We start from the raw sequence: 22,103 nt of genomic DNA on the forward strand, positions 1-22,103 counted from the left end.
GGACCAAGGTCAAAAGCTAGGACAATCTGCTGGGAGGATACTATTTGGGGGTCTCCAGAAAATGGGGGGACATCAAGGATGGAATTTCTTCCTTCTGAAGATGTCAGTGGGTGCCAACTCCCTGTTCTAGAGAAAAGGAAAGTGATATCACCTAGGAGAACAGTCCCAGAGGCCTGTGATATAGACAGAGTCGTGACAGAATGGCCAACCTTGGCTGCTGGAGCCTGTTAACACAGCATGTCATTCTGTCTCTTTCCAGATCGTGTTCCGGAAGATTAGCGACGTGAAACGGGAAGAAGAAGAGCGCATGAAACGGAAGAATGAAGCCCCCCTGATTCTGCCCCCTGACCATCCTGTCCGGCGACTCTTCCAGAGGTTCCGACAGCAGAAAGAGGCCAGGCTGGCGGCGGAGAGAGGGGGCCGCGACCTGGATGACCTGGACGTGGAGAAGGGCAACACCCTCACGGAGCATGGCTCAGCCAACCACTGCCTGGTGAAGGCCAGCGTGGTCACGGTCCGAGAGAGCCCCGCCACACCCGTGTCCTTCCAGGCGGCCTCCACCTCCGTGGTGTCAGACCACGCCAAGCTGCATGCCCCGGGGTCCGAGTGCCTGGGCCCCAAGGGGGGTGGCGGCGACTGTGCCAAGCGTAAAGGCTGGGCCCGCTTCAAAGATGCTTGTGGGAAGGGCGAGGACTGGAACAAGGTGTCCAAGGCCGAGTCGATGGAGACGCTCCCCGAGAGGTCAAAGGCGTCAGGCGAGGCCACCCTGAAGAAGACAGACTCGTGTGACAGCGGCATCACCAAGAGCGACTTGCGCCTGGACAACGCGGGCGAGGCCAGGAGTCCCCAGGACCGGAGCCCCATCCTGGCAGAGGTCAAGCATTCTTTCTACCCCATCCCCGAGCAGACGCTGCAGGCCACTGTTCTGGAGGTGAAGCACGAGCTAAAGGAGGACATCAAGGCCTTGAACGCCAAAATGACCAATATCGAGAAACAGCTCTCAGAGATACTCAGGATATTAACTTCCAGAAGATCCTCTCAGTCGCCTCAGGAGCTGTTTGAAATATCGAGGCCTCAGTCCCCAGATTCAGAGAGAGACATTTTTGGGGCCAGCTGAGAGATTTGTTTAAAAAGGTCAAAAAAGAAAAAAATATCCGCACCCCTGCCCTAGACAACACCCCACCACACATGACCAACAATTTTCAAAGTGGGACCAGTGGCTCAGGTGGGGTCATGCTCTTTTCAGGAAAAAAAAAAGAAGCATCTCGTGCCCCACCCTGCAAGATGGCAGCCACATCTGAACAGTCTTTGCACAATTCTGGAAGCAGGGTGTGCTGTCTAAAGGGTATTTAAAATTTTTTACTACCGTGATATTTATAAAAGGTTACAATTACCAGAAAAGAAGAACCAGCCATTTAGGGATTGACGGGAGAGTACAGAGAACCCCTCATGTATATACCATGCAGAGCTCCTTCACTGACACCCCCAAAGACCAAGGTATGGGCAGGGACTTCCCAGCGTTCCCCAACCTTGTACAGCCTGTCTTACGTCACCATCTATTTTCCTGTTGTCATCATTTGGGACAAGGGGAGCTGGGAGTACAGAGCCTTTCAAACATCTCTGCTGAAGGCTGAACAGTAGGTACAGGTAGGGCCCTTTGGCCTCCAAGGACTCTACTGTCCGAGTCATAGCTTGCTCCCATGGGACCGTTGACAGGGAGGCTGCGGGTGGCCCTCTGGCCCTGCTCCATGCCGCAGGCCTCACTGCACAGACTACTCCTTCCTGACCTCTTCCCGAGTGTTCCCATGGCATTCCTCAGGGTATGGAGCATCTGCAGGATGGGGCGTGAGCCCAGAGTTGCTTTACTATTAGACACACACATATGACCTCAGTCAAATGATTGTAGCAAGTGCTATGTTTATATTTTGATTCTCATGGGGATTGTTCTTCAGAAGTTTGTATTTTGTACACTGCATGGGGTCATTAAAGGACACTTGGGAGCCATGCTTGGCCTTATTTGAAAGCAACCTCTTTCCTACTAAATGAAGACAGGACCATGATAAACAAGAACACAACAGCAGAGTTTTGAGTTGTTTCAGTAACCGGTCCATGGGGGAATATCTGATCAGAGAACTGTCTCTGGGCTGCCCCAGTCCCATGATGCTCAGGGACACTTGCTGCTTCATTAGCTGGGATCAGGTTACTCAAGGTTCAGGAAAAGAAAGAACTGCACACTCTCAAGCGAGGTGTTGGGACACTAACCCTCTAAACAAGCAAGGCAGAAGATCAGCCCCGTAGTCGGACCACAGCCACGACCCTGTCCCCGGTTTTGCTTTGCTGTCAAGATTCTGAATTCCAGTGCCCCTAGGGAACGTAATAGGTGGAGACCTGCCCGACCAAAGATTGTCAGCATTTCCAAAATGAGCCTGCCCATCCCTATAGCATTTCCCAGGACTTGGATCTCACCTGTCTGTGCAGAGCTTCCAGAGTCGACAGAGATAGCCCTGAGAGGTCAAAGGCATGTCCACATGTAGCTTTTGGCCTCAAATGGCCTCCAAGAAAGTGTCATTTGCCAAGTCACACCTGGTTGTGACCAGCTAAAGCTGGGTGAGCATTAGACTCTAACTTGAGCAGCTGCTAATGAATCCTTGGGGCATAGGATTATTCCAGATATTTTATACCCTATCTGCCCCCTAAATGTTCCAGTTCGCTATTCCTTCAACACGCTCACTGATCTGCTTCTAAAGCTTAGGACCTGCTACTTTAGGGCAGAACCCCTAATCACCCCAGCTTTAGAAACACCTGTCTAGGTTTTTCTTTGCTTCTCTGGTGACTTGATGACAGGCCTCTATCAGCACCTCACAGCCAGTGGGGAGAGGCTCTGCCTATTAAGAAATATCTACCCCTGCTATACCACCAGCCCGAGAGCAAAGATGCTAATGAGGCTCTGAAGTCCAGACCTGCTTTGTTTGGGAAAGAGCTTCAGAAATACATTCTAGTATCAAAGTAAGATAATGACGGGAAGCCCAGACCCCCCAGGGGGACTCTGCTGCTCATCTCTGGACTACAGAGCCCACAATATAAGTTCCTGGAGGTGACAGAACACCAGGAGTATGGCTGCATTTATTGTCCATTTAAGGATCTTAGAAAGTTTTTTTTTTCCCATTGAAAAAACAGTTCTAAATGAGCCACTCCTTTTTTCCTTTTGATGACGTGTATTTGGCCACAGGCTGCTTTGTGCTACCTACCTAACTCTTGCCAGGATACAACTCCGAATTCCTAAGCAAGGACCACAAATCTCAGATACCACTGACCTGCATCTTCCAGCAGAAACCATCTGGTGGCTGAAAAGAATTAAGGAAACCAAAGGTTGCTAGGGATTAGATAAACATTTAGGCTTCAGGAAAATTAGATATTTTTACAACATTATTTTTCATTTTGGAGGGGACAGGCATCCAGTAAGTTGCACTGTTGTCCAGTAAGTGCTGGTTACCTGATCTCTGCATATTTTGAATGTCATTCATGGGGGAGGTCCTGCCCCTGTCACTTAGGGCTGCCTGTTGAACATACTCTTCTTCCCTGCTGATGGGGGTGTGGGATATAGGTTAACTCTTAAACAAGATGATGTGTTGGTTCTTGGTAGAGTGTGCCAATTCCAGCAACAATGTGCCCATCCCACAGCCCACAAAGAGTTCTTCTGCTGGATAGAAGCAGCCATTTGGTTGAAAAGCTCTAGTCTAGTGCACAATTAATGCAAATACTTGATTGCATTAATGCAGTGCTACATCTGCTAAAAAGGCTACAACATGGCCCAAGTGTTTTAAAACTGTGCTCATTGTTTTGGAAATACATTTATTGCTTTTGATCTCTTGGGCCCAATTCCTGAGTCCTGTTTTACACTTGACCTCCTGGATCTTCTGTGTTGTTAATAATACATCAGCTCTTTTCCTAGAATCTTCAAAAGTGGAAGTAGCTGGGCAAGGGGCAAAAATACACTTCACCATCTTACCCCATGTGTCAAGCTTTATCTTCCAAATCCTTAGGTGTAAAGTGAAAGTATTAAGCCAAGTTGGTGTGAGGATGCTGTCAGAACTCTTTAGGAATACTAATTGGAGAAGATTCTTATTTCCACTTGCTGCACCAACTACATCTCACACATACACTCTAGGACATTTTAGGAGCCCTGGTAGTGATAGAAGTTGCTGATATGCATTTGATTGACAGAATGTACTATGTTTTGCAATAAAGATGTTTAGCCTTAAGACCTTTGAATGAAACTCCAGTTGTGATGGAGCTGCCAATGCCCCTTCCTCTCCTCTCTCCTACTGTTGCTTAAAGAGGAAGTCCATTGAGGGTACACTCTAACCCCTGGATACCCTCTCCTGTAAGTCATTGTTACTGCTCCATATACTGCCTTCTCACTTGCTTCAATAAGAATTACCTTCACCAGCTCCTCCTCAACCTTGCACCAGGAGGAGAATTCACTGTCTGTTTAGTACCAACTGCAGCCATCAGAGAAAGCTTCGTTTTCTCACCAAAGGTGGTGAAAAGTTTTGATGTCTTCTCCTGCCCCCACACTTCAAGAGAATCAATGTGAATTTACCTGAAGCTTAAATCAGTTTCAAATGAAACTTCATTCTCATACAAGCATATCAGACTTATTCTGGAACCTCTAAAACTGTACTTGTATACCCTGGAGGTGCCCCCTCTGCCTGCCATTCAACTTTTCTTAGACTCATTGTCTCTTTGTCCGTGATTTCTGAGTCATCCAGGGCATCCATTAGTTGTTCAATGACAAGTTCACAGATCTTGTATCAGGAGATGATCTCCTCGTATGTTAAGGATGCAACCCCTTACACGAATGAATGTATTCTTAGTATTCAGACACTGTATTTATGTATCAGTTGGAGACTGTCCACATCCAACATTTCATTGCAAGGACATTTCTACTCATGAGCAGTTCATCATTCTGGGGCTTCTCCTTATATTAACGATCTTTCCATTGAGTCCTGCCAAATCCTTTTTTGGTATTTTTTTTCCTTTGCATCTGTCACTTTGTCCAAATGAGCATGAATAAGCAAGTGCAAATAAGCTGATACTATTTTTGTGGTCAGCTGAGGATGCTGCCAGGAACTCCACTGTATATCTGCAGCTTGGGAATGTTAAGAGGAACACACGGGCCCCTCCCTTGATGATATTCCCTTCAACATTTTTAAACAAGCACAAATGATATTTGTAAAAAAAAAAAAAGTTTAATTTTATTTATTATGGTAATAAACTATTTTATACATGATGCTTGCTTTTGCCTTTCCTTATATAATAATAAGTCATTGAGTTGGGTGTTCTGACCTAAGATGACAGAGCAAGGATGGTGTTTTCTATTCCAAGACTTGGGAAGCTCTAACTTGAATGACACCTATAATTGTGGTTTTTTGGAGAACTTAAAATTCTAGAGACACCAAGGTTGTGTCAAAGTGCTGCTTTGCCATATTGTCTTGAGGTAGAGCTGCATTTGCTTTATAAGTGTATAGAGATCACCTTTAAAATGTGTGTCTTAACCTCTGTTGCTATAAAAAGAACTTATAATGAAATTTATAAAGATAAGAAATTAATTAAGGCTCACAGTTCTGGAGGATGGAAGGTTCTGGAAGTCCATGACAGGGTGGTCACATCTGGTGAGGGCCTCATACTGCTTTATAACATGCTGGAAATTGGAAGGGCAAGTTGGTATGGGCCACCAAGACAAGATGAGGCAGGCTTGATTTATGACAAAAACTAACCCAGTTCCACAATAAAGGTATTAATCTCTTAACAATCTAATCGCCTCTTGAAGGTTCTGCCTCCTAACTATGCCACACTGGTGTCAAATTTTAAGCCACAGCAATTTGGAACCACTGAAATTTGCGTGACATGTTAATTTAACACGCTAAAAGTTGAACTCCCACTGAGACGTTACCTTCCAAAATGGATGAAGAGTTTATAACTCAATCTTTCTAAATGACTCAGTGTCAATAATACAAGTTCTGGACCTTGCTCTACTTCATTGATAGCTTCAAAAGCTATTAAGATAGAAGACTTCTTCTATCTTAAGCTATTAAGATAGAAGAAGACTTCTTACTCAAAATTGGCCTACACACCAACACGATTTCAGTTCTGCTATAATTTTAATAGGTATCGTTTCTTGCTCATGGCAAGACTCCACAATATTGCCAATCTGAATTCTTATTTAATACCCAATGGGCTACATCTCAAAAATGGCACTTCTGTTTTAACAGACAATATAACTAAATTCAGAGATGAGGCATCTATGACATACAAGCTGAACTCAGGTCTCTGCTTCATCTCCTAATGCCACAATATGAATATAGTACTTTTAATGATTTTCCCCAGTCTCTATTAAATTACCCTGCAGAATATCATAATGAAAATAATTCAAGCGTGATATTAAAATTGCAAATGATTGACATTAATCTCAAAAATGTCACCTAATAGATGCACTGAACATCACAATTTTTTAGTATTTTGTCACCATTAAATCAACTATCTTTGTGAATGACTTTTGTAATTAGTCAAAAGGACTAGTAATATAGAACACAGATATTACATTTTGGGTGCCAAATGGGATTGAACTATTTTTAAATGAAGACTTTTTTGTTTCCAAATAAAACATTTCTCTGAAGAAAGGCCTCAGAGAGGCCTGGACTGAGAGTACTACACGGTGAAGCCCGGCACTGTTGATAATCTGGCTTCTCATGTTGGCCACACTGAAGCAAACCCTACAGTATGGATCTGTACTGGTGTATCTGTTTTAGTCAGCTTTTTCACTTCTGTGACTAAAGAACCGGACAAAAACAATTAGAGAAGGAAAAGTTGATCTGGGGCTCATAGTTTGAGGTCCCAGTCCACAACTGGCTCCATTACTTGGGGCTCAAGGCGAGACAGAACATCATGGCAGAAGTGTGTGGCAGAAGAAAGCAGCTAAACTCAGCTCACAAAATACAAACTCCAAAGGCAAACCCCCGCGGACCCACTTCCTCCAGCCACACCCTACCTGCTTCCAATTACCACCCGGTTAATCCCTATGAGGAGATTAATACACTGATTGGGTTAATACTCAAAATCCAATCATTTCACCTCTAAACCTTCTTACATTGTCTAACACATGAGATTTTGGGGGACACCTAATATCTAAACCATAAGAGTCAGCTAAATGCAAAAGCATTATATTATAGTTCACTTCTGATATTTAGTCAAGTAAAGTAAGTCTCAAATTCTCTAAGAGGATCCCCCCTCTCCACACTCACTAAATTGCTATTCTCCTAGTACATAGACCATCATAGGTCTGTTACATTTTTCTCTCTAGGCCTGTGGTCTTTAACAGAACAAAACATTTTGTGCTGTCATTTCCAACAAATTAATCTGAAAACAACAAATTAATCCATGAAAAAAGAAGTATTGTCATTTCCACATTACAGTTGGGGATCAGGAAAAGGTTAAAGAAAACAGTAGTACTACATAACACATACCCTGTTTAACTAGGCTTCAAATAGAGTTAAACACAGTAATCTTACTAATTACCAAGAACCATTCTGAATCACAGCATAAATACTTTCTCTTTTGTGGTTCTAAGAATTGATCAGAGTGATAGAGGTTTCACTGACCTTCAGGTGTCGTACTTCTCTCCTTGGGTGTCATCTTGGCAGTAAAGTGCAGAGCCAGGTCTTGCCCATAGAGCCAGGTTGAGGTTAGAAGATCCTGGGGCTGGAAGTGACCCTGGGACCTTGTCCATTCTCTTCCCCACACCCTGTCTGAAGTTACCCAGGACTAGTGACACATCTGATGCTCCTCAGCTGAACAGCTCTGCATGCCCAGCCACCTCAAGGGTCTTTTGTTTAAAGCAACTCCAGGATTTTAATTCATATCCATAAAAAAAGAAGTATTGTCATTTCCGAATTACAGTTGGGGATCAGGAAAAGGTTAAAGAAAACAGTAGTACTACATAACACATTGGTTAACCAGGCTTCAAATAGAGTTAAACACAATAAGCTTACTAAATACCAAGAACCATTCTGAATCACAGCATAAAAGTAATTCAGGATTATTACTTTCAAACACATCTACTGCCTTGTCCAGGACAGTTTAGTGATTGACTAAATGTGTTTTTATATAAATGGTCTTTTTTGGAAGACCTCAAATCTTTTGTTTTACATACCTACGTATATTAGACACTTCCCAACAATCATTTTTGTACTTTTTCTTAGCAAGCCCTTTCCTTCCAAGTAAACTTCAGCCACACTCCTTCCAGGTGAACCACAAATCCTGACTCAGTGTTCCTCCAAGTTCTACTGCATTCCCTCAGGCTCATTCCCTCAATTAAAACTTCTCAGCACCCAGAAATCTCCTGCCATGTGTCTTCTGCTTTACCCAGCCAGCTGTGGAGTCTACTGCTGCCAGGTCTGCCAGCTGCTCTGTTCTGTCCTGTTTCAAGTAATACATTGTGCCCATGCCAGTTCATCAATGTCTGGTTCCCTCCCATCTCTCTTCCAATCAGAGCAGCTAGGAAGAAAGGGAGTCAACAAGATGACTGGTCCTGCACCTAGGAGTTTAAGTCTCATCAAGTTGATAACCACAGCCAAGACCCAAGGCAATACCATACAACAAATCAGAGACAGTAGCTAGGTTCAAGTGAACCTTCACCTGTCACTCAATGACAATTTGTGTACTTGGGATGTTACTAATTCTCCCAAAATTAGATACACTATGGATTCAAATTGTAAACCTTCAATGTCTGTTCCACAAATAAATCCAAAAATCAAACAAATTTTCTAAGCTATCTACCACTTGGATATTGGTAGCCTGTCCAGCATTTTTTCTGGAGTTATGTAACTGCTAAGATTTTAAACATTTTCCTTAAAAATACTCTAATTCTAGAAAAATCTGAATTTTCTCTGTAACACAAAGACTCCATTTTATTTGAATCAAAATGGGGCAACATACACCAGTGAACATGAACTACTGAGTAGGATAGTGACTGGGGACCTAAGTGGAGATGGAGATCATGGGACGCCATCCTCACCTTTTGTGACTTGCCCAGTGTCACCCGGCTGTGGACACACTGATTCCCTGGTTTTCATATTTCTGTTTCTTTATTGGAAAACGTCAGAGGAATTACCATGTTTATATATCCCTGCAAACCTCAAAGGTAGATTACCCTAATGAAATTCAAGTCATGGGGCTCCTTGGGTATAGACTCCTTAGAATGCCACAGGACTGCCTTCATCTTTACATTGGTCATCAGAACCAGCTGTGTCTTTGTCACCTCCTTGCTGAGGAGCTGATGTGTGGAAGTCCAACTCTACTTCTGGTTCTAGAGCCAACAATGTAGATCATGGGAAAGAGGTCACCAAAATGGTGGTAAAATGTTTCAGAAATACTACGCAGTGGAGGAAAGGCCTATCACTAACCAGGATTTCTGTGCTCCATCAAGAAATATCCATTCCAGGTAATTCTTGGTAAAGGAGAAAGAACTGAAAGGGTCAATGGGGCTGGGTTGCCCTGTATAGCTAGGCAAGATGATCTGCTGCCCTGCACTTCAGCTTACCCAACAGGAAACTGACAGTGTTTGGGTAGAAAATCTCTTAAACCCAGAAGTCAGAAGATAGTCTGGTTGTAAAATTTCTATGAGAGCTTAAGCTGCCAGTCTTGAAGTGAGGTATCTTCAACAGAAGATGAGCAGGAGATAATCCCTTGGAGATTATCTTGGAGTAGGAGGTCATGGTGAAGTACCATTTGCTTTGGATATTGGCCTGGGCCTGGTGGCACTAGTCCATGGTATATGTCTGTTCCCAGGCAATGCCCACATGGGAATAGCAATACAGGAATCCCAGGACAGAGAGGGTCACCCACGGCCAGCCTGTAGGGGGAGAACAGAGATGGAAGAATGGTCAGAAGTTTGGGGGCAAACTTTCCCACATGGGCAAACTGTCCCCTGGGGAGAAGGCAACATGAGAAACAGCACAGGCATTGTTTTACACCAGCTCTTGAGCTCCTGAAAGTGCTCTTGTTGGAACCCTAGTAAGCAGAGTCCCACAGTCCAATGGGCTCAGTATAAAAAGATGGGTGTACTGTGGCAAATGCAAACACTTAGAATAGGGCAGGCTTTTAAAGAATATATACTTAGAAGACTAAAGCTTTAGATAATCAACCCCCCCCCCCCAAAAATGTTCCTGAGGCCCACAGTAAATCTCAAAATATAGATTGGCCATTATATTGAATTGAGTGACATTTGTATGTACACAGAAATCGAACTCCAGATTAAACATTTGATTTCAAGACTCAAAGCTTTTAGTGATTCCTTCTACAAATATTTGTCTTAGAATATCTTTTCTTTATCTTTTTAAATTAATGTTTCTGCTGAGCATTTGTTTTTAATGATCTTCATGTCTTCTACATGTTTCACGTGTTCAAAGTTTGGTTGGGGATTTTGGAGAACATGAGGGACCAAAATCAAAAGACTCCATCTTGTATTAAAGGCACTCTCATTCCATCTTGGGAAAGACAAACACACACAGTAGGATTTATGATTCAGTTTCCAGAGCACATTTAAACTGAGTCAGTTGGGATGAACAATAGTTTTCTGGGGTGGAAAGGGACAAACTACCAGAGAAACCACCCAAAATGTGACCATCAGGCCATCCTAGGAAAGGGCAGGTAGACAGGCAGGGATAGAAATATGAGAGAAAATGTAGTACACATACACAATGGAATATTACTCAGCCTTAAAGAAGAATGAAACTATAGCATTTGCTAGGAAATAGATGGAACTGGAGACTATTATCCTAAGTGAAATAAGCCAATGCCAAAGAACCAAAGGCCGCATATTCTCCGATATGTAGATGCCAACATGCAATAAGGGGAGTGGGGAGGCAACACTAGAAGTTCACTGAATTAGACAAAGGGGATTGAAGGAAAAGGAGAGGGGATGGAAATAGAAAGAATGAACTGGATATACATTTCCTATGTTTATGTATGAATCCATAAGCAGTGTAACTCCACATCATGTACAACCACAAGAATGGGAAGTTATACTCCATGTATAACTAATATGTCATAATACATTCTACTGTCATGTAAAACTAAAAGGAACATAAATTTTTTTTTTTTTTTAAAGAGGGACCCATTCTGCCTGGGGGTCCTTAGATGTCTCTGTGGCTCAGAGAAATCAGGGGACTTGTCAGCACGAGTTCCTCAATGGGCTCAAGGTGCTGGATGAGGGGAGAGGGCTTTGGACACAGGAAGCACTCTTGGACTTCAGCTGTGTTTGGAGTGAGACATCAATGGGTATTTGGTAAACAGAGAGCCCAGAGGCCAGCTGCAGAGGTGGGCAAATAGGGGCGTTTCCTGCACAAAGCTGGGCCTAGGGCATTGCCCAGCTGTGCTTGACCACTATGTTTATCAGGAGATGACCCTACATGTAGGACTAGGAGGAACAACGGTCCCAATGAGGTGAGGTGCAATCACACTTAGTGTGTGCCCTATGTAGGCCCTGAAAGATCTCCCTACTCTTACTGTATAGGCCATCCAGTTAAAAGACTCAAAACCCTACTATACTATGCAACCCCAGTCGATACCAACTTTCCCAGGAATAAGAAAATTGATGGAAAAAAAAAGTGCTCTAGTCACCTTTCCACACCAACCAACCAACCCTTCATGTCTGGCCCTGTCCTAGACCCTAACATCACCCTCTTTTTGGTTGCCTATAGGCACAAGGTTTGACTGAGGTAGCTGTTACCCAAGTACTAATGTGGCCCAGGCAGGTGGAAGTGGCCTTTGGGCAGAGCCTCCTCCCTCAGGGCTCAGATGAGGACAGAATACCAAAACTGAACAGCAAATGGGATGGGCCGTTGTTCTGGCAACTTTCTCAGAGCCTCTATGATGAGCAGTCACACAGCCTTGTCAGTCATCACAAAATGATGGTGTCAAAAAGGGTTCTGTTGTGACCAAGGAACACTGACCTCTCCCTGGCCTTCCTTGCTCAGACGTCCATGATCTTGCTCCTCACCCAGCTGCCTACTTTCCAACCCTCATTCCCCCCACTGAGCAGCCCCTCAACATACCCCACGCACATGTGCATGCTCTCCCCCCGACCGCTAAGATGACTCATGCAGCCTGATGAACAGTACAGCACTGGTCAAAGGAAAAGAGCCTTCTTAAAAGGGTGCTTTAGAACTGAGACCCTCTACATTCTCTGCACATTCAAGGTTGAGTCCCTAGAATCAGTGATACGTTTAACTTCCTACTGGGTTTTTGATACCTGGACAAAACAAGATCTAAGTGAGTGATGAGTTTTAACAGATCATACCTAGGCAGCATTGAAGGTATTATGAACAGGTTGCTAGCAAGTCAGACCACAGTTGCAAAAGATTGGGTAACATAGTTAAAATGGATTACTTAACAAACATAGCTAAACACATAAGTATGATGCATGGCACAATAGTCTCTCTCAAAAAGGCTAATGTAGGTAGAAAGAGTTAATAGGATGTAGCTAGTTGTATAATGATACAGTGAATAGGATAACAAGGAATTTTTCAATAACTACAGTTAATGAGCACCAGGTAGGACACAGAGGGAAATAACTAGAGCTAAGAGAAATTAAGCAGTATCATTTTACTTGAAGTTATCATGACTGAGCAATTTTCTGAGCAATTAAATCCGTCTGAAAGACCTGGAAAGGCAGAAACTCAAGATACTGAAGAAAAAGATCATCATCACACAGAAGTACAAGAAGTCCAAGGGTGTGTCTTATGTAAAATGAGGAAATAATCAGAACAAGAAGTCTGATGAGCCAGGCACAGTGGTGAATGCCTGTAATCCCAGAGGCTAAGACAGGAGGATCGAAAGATCAAAGCCAGCCTCAACAATGGCAAGGTGCTAAGCAGCTAGCTCAGTGAAACCCTGTCTCTAAATAAAATGTAAAATGGGGCTGGAGATGTGGCTCAGTGGCTGCATGCCCCTGAGTTCAATTCCCAGTATCCTCCCTGACCAAAAAAAAAATAGAAATCTGATGAAAAACTTTGTTTAAAACACAATGTTGTCAATGAAACCCACCATTCTGTATAATTATTATGGACCAATAAAATGTTTTGAAAAACCCAGAATAACGAAACACACCAAAAGCAATGTTGTAAGATGGTGCAGCCACATTATGGATATTCCTTAGAAAAATTCAACATAGAATTATGAAACACACACCCCAAAGCATTGGCAAAGGAACTAGGAGAGACAGTCATACACCAATGCTCACAGCACAATTATTCACAATTTCCAAAAGGTAGAAGCAACCCAAGTGTCTATCAATAGATGAGAGGATACACAGAATGTGGTATATATGTACAATGAGATATTTTCAGCCTTTAAAAAAGTAAGTAAATGCTGACCCAGGTTACAACATGAGCGAACCTTGAAGATATCACAGTAAGTCAGACCCAAAAGAAAGAAATCCATAATTCCACTTGCGTGACCTTCCTAGAGTAGTCAAATTCACAAGGAATTTCCAGCCACGATCTAGAAGGTAGAGAGGAATGGGAAGCCAGTGTTTAAAGGTTACAAAGGTTTAGTTTTGGAAAGTGAGAAAAGTTCCAGGTATGGTAGATGGTGATGGCTATATAACAGTGAGAATGTACTTCAGGCCCCTGAACGGTACCTAAAATTGGTTAAAATCCTATTTTTTATGTTATGTACAATACACAACAAGAATTATGCTAAAAGAAGCCCTTAACAAAATAATCCATTTACATAAAATGCAAACTCATTTATAACCACAAAAAAAAAAAAACATCAAAGGTTACGCAGAGCTGGGTCAGAGGGAGAGGGACTGCAAAGGGGCACTAGGAACCTTCTGTGATGAGAAATATTTTGTATCCTGATTGCAGGAATGGTATTTACAAGTGGCAGATTCATTCTGTTGCATGCCTCCAATGGATGCCTCTTACTGTGCATTATTTAATTTTTCATAAAGCTGACATTAAAAAAAGGTGGCACTGGGACCATGTTAGCTTGTTGCCATTGCAACAAATACCCGAGAAAAACTTACAGGAGTAAAGTGTTGAGAGCCACAGCCGAAGGGGCCCCAGCAAACTCCCAGCTGCCGGCTGATGATTGGCTCACAGCGGCCCCAGCAACATCTAGCTGATTGGCTCCTCTGCGGTGATGCTCATTGGGCTGTTTCCCTGCCCTTTCAGACCACGGAGCTGCTCATTGGGGGACTTTTTTGGCTCCGCCCACGTGACCCAGCCAATCGGCCTCAAGAGCAGGAGGATTGTGGGAGGTGGAGAGAAGCTTGTGAGAGGTGGAGAGAAGCTTGTGAGAGAGAAGGAGGCGTTGTGAGAGAGAAGGAGGCTAACTGGGACCATGTTAGCTTGTTGCCATTGCAACAAATACCTGAGAAAAACTTACAGGAGTAAAGATTTATCTTGGCTCCCATTTTCAGAGGTTTCAGTTCAATGTCAGCTGACTTCATTGATTTTAGGCTTCTATGCAGTGAGGCAGAAACATGGCAAAGGGCATAGCAAAGAAAAGCTGTTCACCTTATGGCAGCCAGGAGGCAGAGACACACACCAGGGGCAAAAAAATATCCTTGCAGGGCATGCCCCCAATGACCTACTTCCTCCAACTAGGTCCCACCTCCCCCAGAGCCTATTCACCTATCAATGGATTAATCCACTAACGAGATCAGAACCCTCATGATGCAACCATTTCCCCAAAGTCCCTCCTCTGAACACTGCTGCACTGGGGACCAAGCCCTCAACACATGAGCCTTTGAATGATATTCCAGATCTAAACCATAAAAGGAACGTTAGCAAATCACAGACTTGCAGCATTGGGGTACAATGTCCTGGGCTGTGTATGTCCCCAAAACATTCAAACAGAAGTAATAAGGGAACACAGTTTTTTAAGTGATGATGTGTTTTCACTCCAACTCCCTCCAGGCAGGGGGGCTGAGTTATAGGACCAAATATTGGGCTGCTCTAATTGTGCCTTCTTCCACTGGGGCCTTGAAAGAGAAATAGGAGAACCAAAGGACTCTTTCTTTTTTTAAAATATTTATTTATTTTTAGTTGTAGTTGGACACAATACCTTTGTTTTATATATTCATTTTTATGTAGTGCTGAGGATTGAATCCAAGGCCTTGCACATGTTAGGTGAGTGCTCTACCACTAAGCCACACCCCAGCCCTGAGGACTCTTTCTTCACTATGCAAATCAGTTCAGCAGGAGGAAAGCTGTAACTGATGAATCAGCACAAACTCCCATCCCATGAAGAAATCAATCCCTCCTAATGGGAGAGGAGTTAACAGAGTTGCTGAATTGTGCAGGAGCCATCAATTACCCCATCAAAGGTTCACTCAGTTGTCATGTTGGGCAACACTCCTGAGGCCCTGACTGCCATCTTGGCTCTCGCAAGGCTTTTTCAAAGGCTATATCCTACTGTTAACCATTTCTACAAGAAAATGGCTTATAATCAGCTTATGATCAGGCTTTGCAGGGATGCCTGCTTCCTGCCTAGCTTCTCAGCCATCTAGCACCAGAGTCTCTGTCCTCATGAAAAGAGTTTACAAAGACTAAGCAATGTACTGTAGAGTTTACAAGGGTTATGCAATCTTCGTTACTTTTCACAACCCTCTGAGGTAGAAATTACTGTTCTCATTTTAAGAGGGAAAAGTAGAGGCTCATGAATGTAAATAACTTATCACGGACCACACAGCTAGCAGATTCCAGAACTGGTTTAAACCCAATGCTGACATGCTTGCTCACAGTCACACTACCTGAAAAGGACCCAGAGTGCATATCCCAAGTCTAGGGCATCAGGTTTAATCCTATTTGGAGAATATTCTAAAGAATGTCACTATTATTTTTTTTAAATCTACTATCAACTCTGCCTTAGCTTCATCTTCCATCCTCCAAGCACGTTTTCCAGCCAGAGGCTCCAATGCCCTGCTGCCCACTGTACCTCTAGCTCATTAACTGCTCAGTCATCACCAGATGGTTTATAGCTCTCCTTGAGGACTGAAGAAAAAGGTAATGCCCCTCCCCCATCTTGGCTCTTGGGTATCCACAGCTGGACTGATAGACCAGTTTCTGGTCCCATGGAATAACATCACCCATTCTAAGGAAGGAAAAGAGGAGCTTCTCATGACTCACAACACACAGGACGAGACACAGGTCTACCAGCTAACTGATGCAGCCATCAGGATGCAAAGAAAACAAGGCTCAAACTCTCCTTGGTTGAAGAGTAAGTTTGCAAATGTGAAGGACATACACTATGATTATGAAATGCCACCAACCTATCCATTCATGTCCTTGGGAATACATGAGCATATGTTACAAAGTCCACATTGCCGTTCTGTTAAGATCAAAGTGAGGCTGATGAATTGTGACCTCCAGAGAGCCTTTGTGAATAGACTGTCTCAGCAACATCTGTCTTGTAGGGAAACAGAATGGAGATGCTGCAGAAGAGGGAATCATGGAACGTGGTAACTGACAGATTTGGAAGCCAAAGAATAGATTCCCTCTAACTGACCTTGAGCACAGCCTTGGATGATTGGTACCCTCATGGTTGACTATCCTGCCATGCTGCCTAAAGACTAATGAAAGCCTCAGTCCAAGCCTCTCCCTTATGATTGCTCTTGATATGAGAAAAGGGATGATGTCTGAGGTCTCATGTACCTACTCCTGCATCAGACCCCAGCTCCTGGCATGCTGGCTCAAGTCTTGGAGACATCCCCACCATTGCCCTGACATTCTGCACCATCCCGCCAAGTTCACTACCATCATCCATTAATTATTCAGATAACTTTAGGCACACTGCCTTTATTAAAATCACTGGCTCCTGACAGCACTTTATGTTTAACAATGTTCAGATATGGTGAGGGGAATTGATAAGGTGCTTTATTTAAATCATATTTACTCCAGTAGCTGTAGCCAGGAGATATTCTGGAGCCATGCATCAAATAGTCCTAAGCCTAAAGTCCTTCTACCAGGGCTAATTGAGAGCTTTAATTTTAATAAAGCAATAGGGCAGGAACCTTTTCCCGTCAGAGGGCTGGCTCCCTTATTGAAGGATGGACACGGGGAGGATACAGCTGCCCAGATTTCTAAGCCTATAAATTTGTAGGCCTATTTCTAAACAGATGGGGATATGGACAGATATTGAGGAATGGGCTCTTGATAATTTAGAATTCTACTGAAAGTTTCTGACCTTTAGGTAAGTTACAAACCTGGGACTCAAACCCAGGCTTCTAGGCCTGAGTTTTCAAAAACTCTGCTCTTTTATATCCTGAGAGAGAAGAACTAGATGGTTCTTGTGTGTTTAGAACTGAAGCAGGGAACCCTAAAATAGTCTGCACCTGCATCACTGGGAAGGCATGCTAAACCCAGATTACAGGGCCCTACCCCAGAGTTTCTGATGCAGCAGGTCTGGGCAGTCCTGAGAATGTGCATTTCTAACAAGTTCCCTGGTGATGTGAAAGTTGATAATCCAGGGGTCACACTTTGGAAACCACTATTCTAGGGGAACCTGAAGAAAGCCAAGGGAAGGGCTTTCTAATGACAGAGCTTGTTAATAGATTGCACTCTCATGACCAGAGGAGATTACTGAGCATTATATGTTGCCAAGTACTCTGCTTGGCTCATTTCAGTCCTACAACCTCCTTCTCAGGCAAGTATTGTTAGCTCCATTTCTCAGTTCTCACAGATATGGAAATTAAGGCTCAAAGGAGTGAAGTCACTTTCCCAGGGTCTAACAGCTAATTGTCATCAAGCTACACTTGAGCTTGAGGCTGTGTAACTCCTTTGGCCACCAAAGCTCAGAAATAGTTGCTTTGGGTCACCTGATGGAAAGACTCAAACCAGGTTCCTCTGCCTTCTAACAGGTCTCTCTTCCTTTAAATCCTCAGCCTGTAAATATCCTGCCATTCCCCTACTCCTGGTGATCATCTCATAATAGGCAGAAGCAAAATGTTTGTTTTCTCAGCCATCACTAATTCACTTGGGTCAGCCCACCTCCTGGGGCCTCTATTTCTCTACGTAAGGGGACAGAAGAAGAAGTATGGGTGGGCATGCTTACATTCTTTGTCTTGGTTACTGCTTAATTTAGACCAGGGGCATTGCAGAGCATGTTCCCAGTACCTGAATGACCCTTTATTAAAATTGCCAAAGCACAATTATTTACGCCCTGATATTGGCTGATACTCCATAGGGGATTCAGCAGGGAGATGAAGGAAGCAGGTAGCTGGGGTCACCCTCAGGGAGCTTGCTCCGTTCTGCACAAGAGTCCCTTGCTAGGTGCCATGTGCACATTGTAACCAGCACCAACAGTGGTCTTTAATAAATCACATTGTTCACAGTCAATTTCACATCCTGATGAAGCCAATCTCCGCCACATTTTTCATCCTTCCCCAGCTCCCCCTACAAGCCCTGCAGGCAGACACTTAGCGAAGCACTCACTGCCATCAAGTAAAATCATTTCACATGAAATTGAGAAAGCGGGAAGAATAAGCCAGAGCCACTTTTCTTATTCAGACAGCACAAACAGAAGGTGGTACTGGAAAATGCACATTTTTTCCTCCCTCTCTAGGATCAATGGGGACCTATTTCCCACAAAATTGTCCTCTGCAGTTGATGCCACAGCCCAACTTCAGCCACTGGGGCCAGAGGCTGCACAGTAGGAACATTTTTTTCCACAGATGTTTCTCTTCTCTAACTTGGGTTTCTAATACAGCCTAATTAGGACTATGGTTTATTGGTAATTCATGACATGCCATATAACACAGCAGATGCTGCATAGCAAAAGAGCTAAGAAAGCCACTTTCCTCAAACAAAGGGGCAGTGCGCTGTGAGTCAGGCTCCTTACCCTGACAACCACTCACCCACACCTGTATAGCCGTCCTTCCTTATCTGCAGGGAGTACATTCTAAGACCCACAAGGGATGTCTGAAACTGTGGATAGTACTCAATCCTACATATGCTATTTCTTATACATAATACAATATCTAAAAATTAGGTGCCATAAGAGATTTACAATAAAGACAATTATAAATGTACTGTAATAAGAGTTATGTGAATGTGGCATCTCTCTCTGTTCATACTTTATTATCCTGTATTCCTGCTTCTTGCGACATGAGATGATACAATGCCTACCTGACAAGATGAAGTGAGATAAGTGACATAGATATTGTGACATGGTGTTGGGATACTATAGGTCTTTTGACGATCTATCACAAGGAGGATCATCTGCTTTGGGTAATCATGGAGTCATGAGGATGTTGGGTAGGAAGCATGTACAGTGTGAATACAGTGAACAAAGGAGTAACTCATGTCCCAGGTACAAAGCAAGCTGGAACAGGATTTCATCATGATACTCAGAACAGCATACAATTTAAACCTAGTGAATTGTTTATTTCTGTAATTTTCCATTAAGATGTTTGGGCTGAAATTGACCACAGTTTACTACAATCTCAGAAAAAATACATCCAGGATGGGTCTATTGTATTTATGAAGCACCTACTGCGAGCTTAGCATTTAGACAGGCAGCCTCAATTCTTGTCACAGGCATAGTCTGCACCTTCATTTGAGGCCTTATCAGAATGCCACTGAAGCCCGAGGGCAGACCAGGAACACCAAGCATTTCACCCATAGCATAAGTTCACTTCCACTACTGCTCTGTGATCCAGACATGGAGATGACAAAAGGCATGGAGGAAACAGGATGGAGACAGGATTCTCAAAGTCTGAGTAGGCTGGGATGATAGGCTGACACTAATATTTAAGATAAAATTGAACAAGATAAAGAAACAGTTGAACTTAGCACTTTTTGTTTCCAAATCCACCATACAAAGGTGGAATTAGGAAAGGTCTGGAACCATGTTACAGGAAGAGTGGCTGATAGATCTAGTGACATTTGCCTGGAAACACAAAGACTAAGGAGAAGAGAAAATGGCTGGTCCCCAAACATAAACATCTACCCCTGGAAGAGCCGAGAAGACACCTGAGCACGTAGAGGACAGGGCTAGGAGGAAGGAACAGGTGTGAAGGGGACAAAGGGACACTTTGCCAGCTGAAGCACTCTGGCACTGAAGCCAAAAGAGTGAGTTTCCTGTTCCTGGGGGAACATGGACAGGGACAGGATGGCCAGTGAGCCAGGACACAATGACAGAGATTCTTCCTTTGGACCAGATCTAAGTGCCTAAGAATCTGCTGCCTTCTTCCCAGGGGACTGGGACCAGGGCATGCATGGTAAATTGGTCAATGAAGAAACATATGCATTGTTAATTCAGAGTACTCATTTAGAAGACTGCCAAGGCTTACTTCAGATAACTGAAAATCATGATCGTGGCAAAGACCATGTACAAGAAACCACACCCCATATGTCCATTTGGCCTCCATTTTCCCAGCCTGCAGGACACTTAGTCAACTGGCAGGAGTGCCCACAGTCTAGGCATCATCAACTCCTGTGGATGTGTCTTGGAGGAAGAGGCATCTGGCATTTACTGACCATGATCACCTAGACTTACCAAGAGACAGCAGTGCAGGAACACATCCACTCACCCCAATTCCTACCACCCCCAAGTCAATCTGCCAGGAGTGGAATAGGGGAGAGAGGGCAAAGAGAAAGAATGATGTCTGAACTTTGTGTATATCTGAAAAGATGGCATCAGCAAGTGCATCTGACATGTTCCTCTTCTAAAGCTGTTGTGAAAGAATTCCAAATTACTAGACTTGAATTTTGAAGCAAGGAACAGAACGCTAAGACCAAACTCCCAGCAGCAGCAGCTGGATGCTCCCAGAGCTCTCAGAAGCCACTGTGGGTTATGAATGCCAGACACCACTGGGACGAGGAAGAGAATGTTCCTGCCTGCTGTCAAAGATGGCTTTGTTCTTACCTTGCTGCACCCACTAGCTGTGTCTGCAAAAATCTAGTTTGCTCATCAATATGCTGAGAAGCATGATCGGTTTGAAAGCTGGAGGTATCAGGGAACAAGACTTAAATCTGTAACTATCTTCCAGTGTTTGCTGCCAAGTAGTCAGGCCCACTCCAGGGTCCCCCTGCTCCTACGGGCTAGTCACAGGCAGGCTGGCTGTGTCTGGGATTCAGCTGGTGGCCAGGGTTTCTTTGGAGAATACCGAGTCCATTGTCTCTTTGGTGTTGATTAACTACGTGAGCCTCCCCTTGCCTTCCTCCAAAGGAACTTGACAGAAGCACAGAACAATTTTGAGATGAGTTCAGAAAAATATAGTTTGAACTTTACAAATGCTATTTGGAAAAGGCAGCTCATTTCCTAGGTCCTGGAATAATAAAGGGTGTGGGAGATGGATGAGAAGAGTGCCCTAGCTCAGGGGATGCTATGATGGTGGCACTGTCTACAACTACCCCTCGAGCCTCCAGCTCACAGGCAGCAGGGTGCTTATCCCTCAGGAGCAAAGACCACTCAGGCAGTCCTGGGCATCAGGAGGTGGCAGCACAGGGACAGGTCAAATGAATGTCAAGATATCTCTGCTAAAGAGGCATCAGAATTGCCCAGGGATGAAATATGGGCTTTTATGTCATTGTTCAGGGGAGGGAAATGACCCCATAGGGCCCTCCATCAAAGTCACTCACTCCAGAGACCAAGGGCTTTGCTTAGAGTCAGAGTTGCTGACACCATAGCTGCTCTTCCCCAGATTAACCCACAGCAGGAGCATAGATTATGGAGCCATGTGGGAGCATGGCTGCCTGGCCCTGGACAGTAGCCACGGTCACTGCTGTTGTCATCTCAGGCCACATGGGAATCAGGGGACTAGTGGGGGAACATAGCTTAGCTCAGCCTGAGAATAAGTAAAAGCTCATGCACATGACTATAGACTCAAACAAGGCTGACCAATTCGAAGCGCCACGCCTAACCAGCAGCTCTGTCACACACAAGCCACTTCCAGGAGGTCTAGAAAGGGTCCGCTATTTAGGCATACAGATAAACCAATATTCAGCCTGGAAGAAGGCCACAAAGTCACATAGAGAGGGAATTACACTTATGCCACATCACTCCAGATGACAAAATGAGACCGGCAGGTA

The 22,103-nt window shown here is 44.0% G+C and overlaps 2 protein-coding genes across 6 annotated transcripts in view; one reads left to right on the forward strand and one right to left on the reverse strand.

Annotated features, from left to right (window-relative positions):
- Kcnh1 (potassium voltage-gated channel subfamily H member 1) overlaps positions 1-1,172 on the forward strand; it is a 353,502-nt gene extending 352,330 nt beyond the window's left edge. For all 3 annotated transcript variants that reach the window (XM_015483682.2, XM_015483683.2, XM_048809434.1), the window contains one exon: positions 260-1,172. In XM_015483682.2, the coding sequence (XP_015339168.1) occupies positions 260-1,117 (858 nt within the window). In that variant the 3' untranslated portion in view covers positions 1,118-1,172. The remainder of the gene's footprint in view (positions 1-259) is intronic.
- Positions 1,173-7,886: 6,714 nt separating this feature from the next.
- Hhat (hedgehog acyltransferase) overlaps positions 7,887-22,103 on the reverse strand; it is a 330,730-nt gene continuing 316,513 nt past the window's right edge. For all 3 annotated transcript variants that reach the window (XM_048809436.1, XM_048809435.1, XM_048809437.1), the window contains exon 12: positions 7,887-9,913. In XM_048809436.1, the coding sequence (XP_048665393.1) occupies positions 9,822-9,913 (92 nt within the window). In that variant the 3' untranslated portion in view covers positions 7,887-9,821. The remainder of the gene's footprint in view (positions 9,914-22,103) is intronic.

Source organism: Marmota marmota, unplaced genomic scaffold (genome assembly GCF_001458135.2).
Source record: "Marmota marmota marmota unplaced genomic scaffold, marMar, whole genome shotgun sequence".
NCBI lineage: Eukaryota > Metazoa > Chordata > Mammalia > Rodentia > Sciuridae > Marmota > Marmota marmota.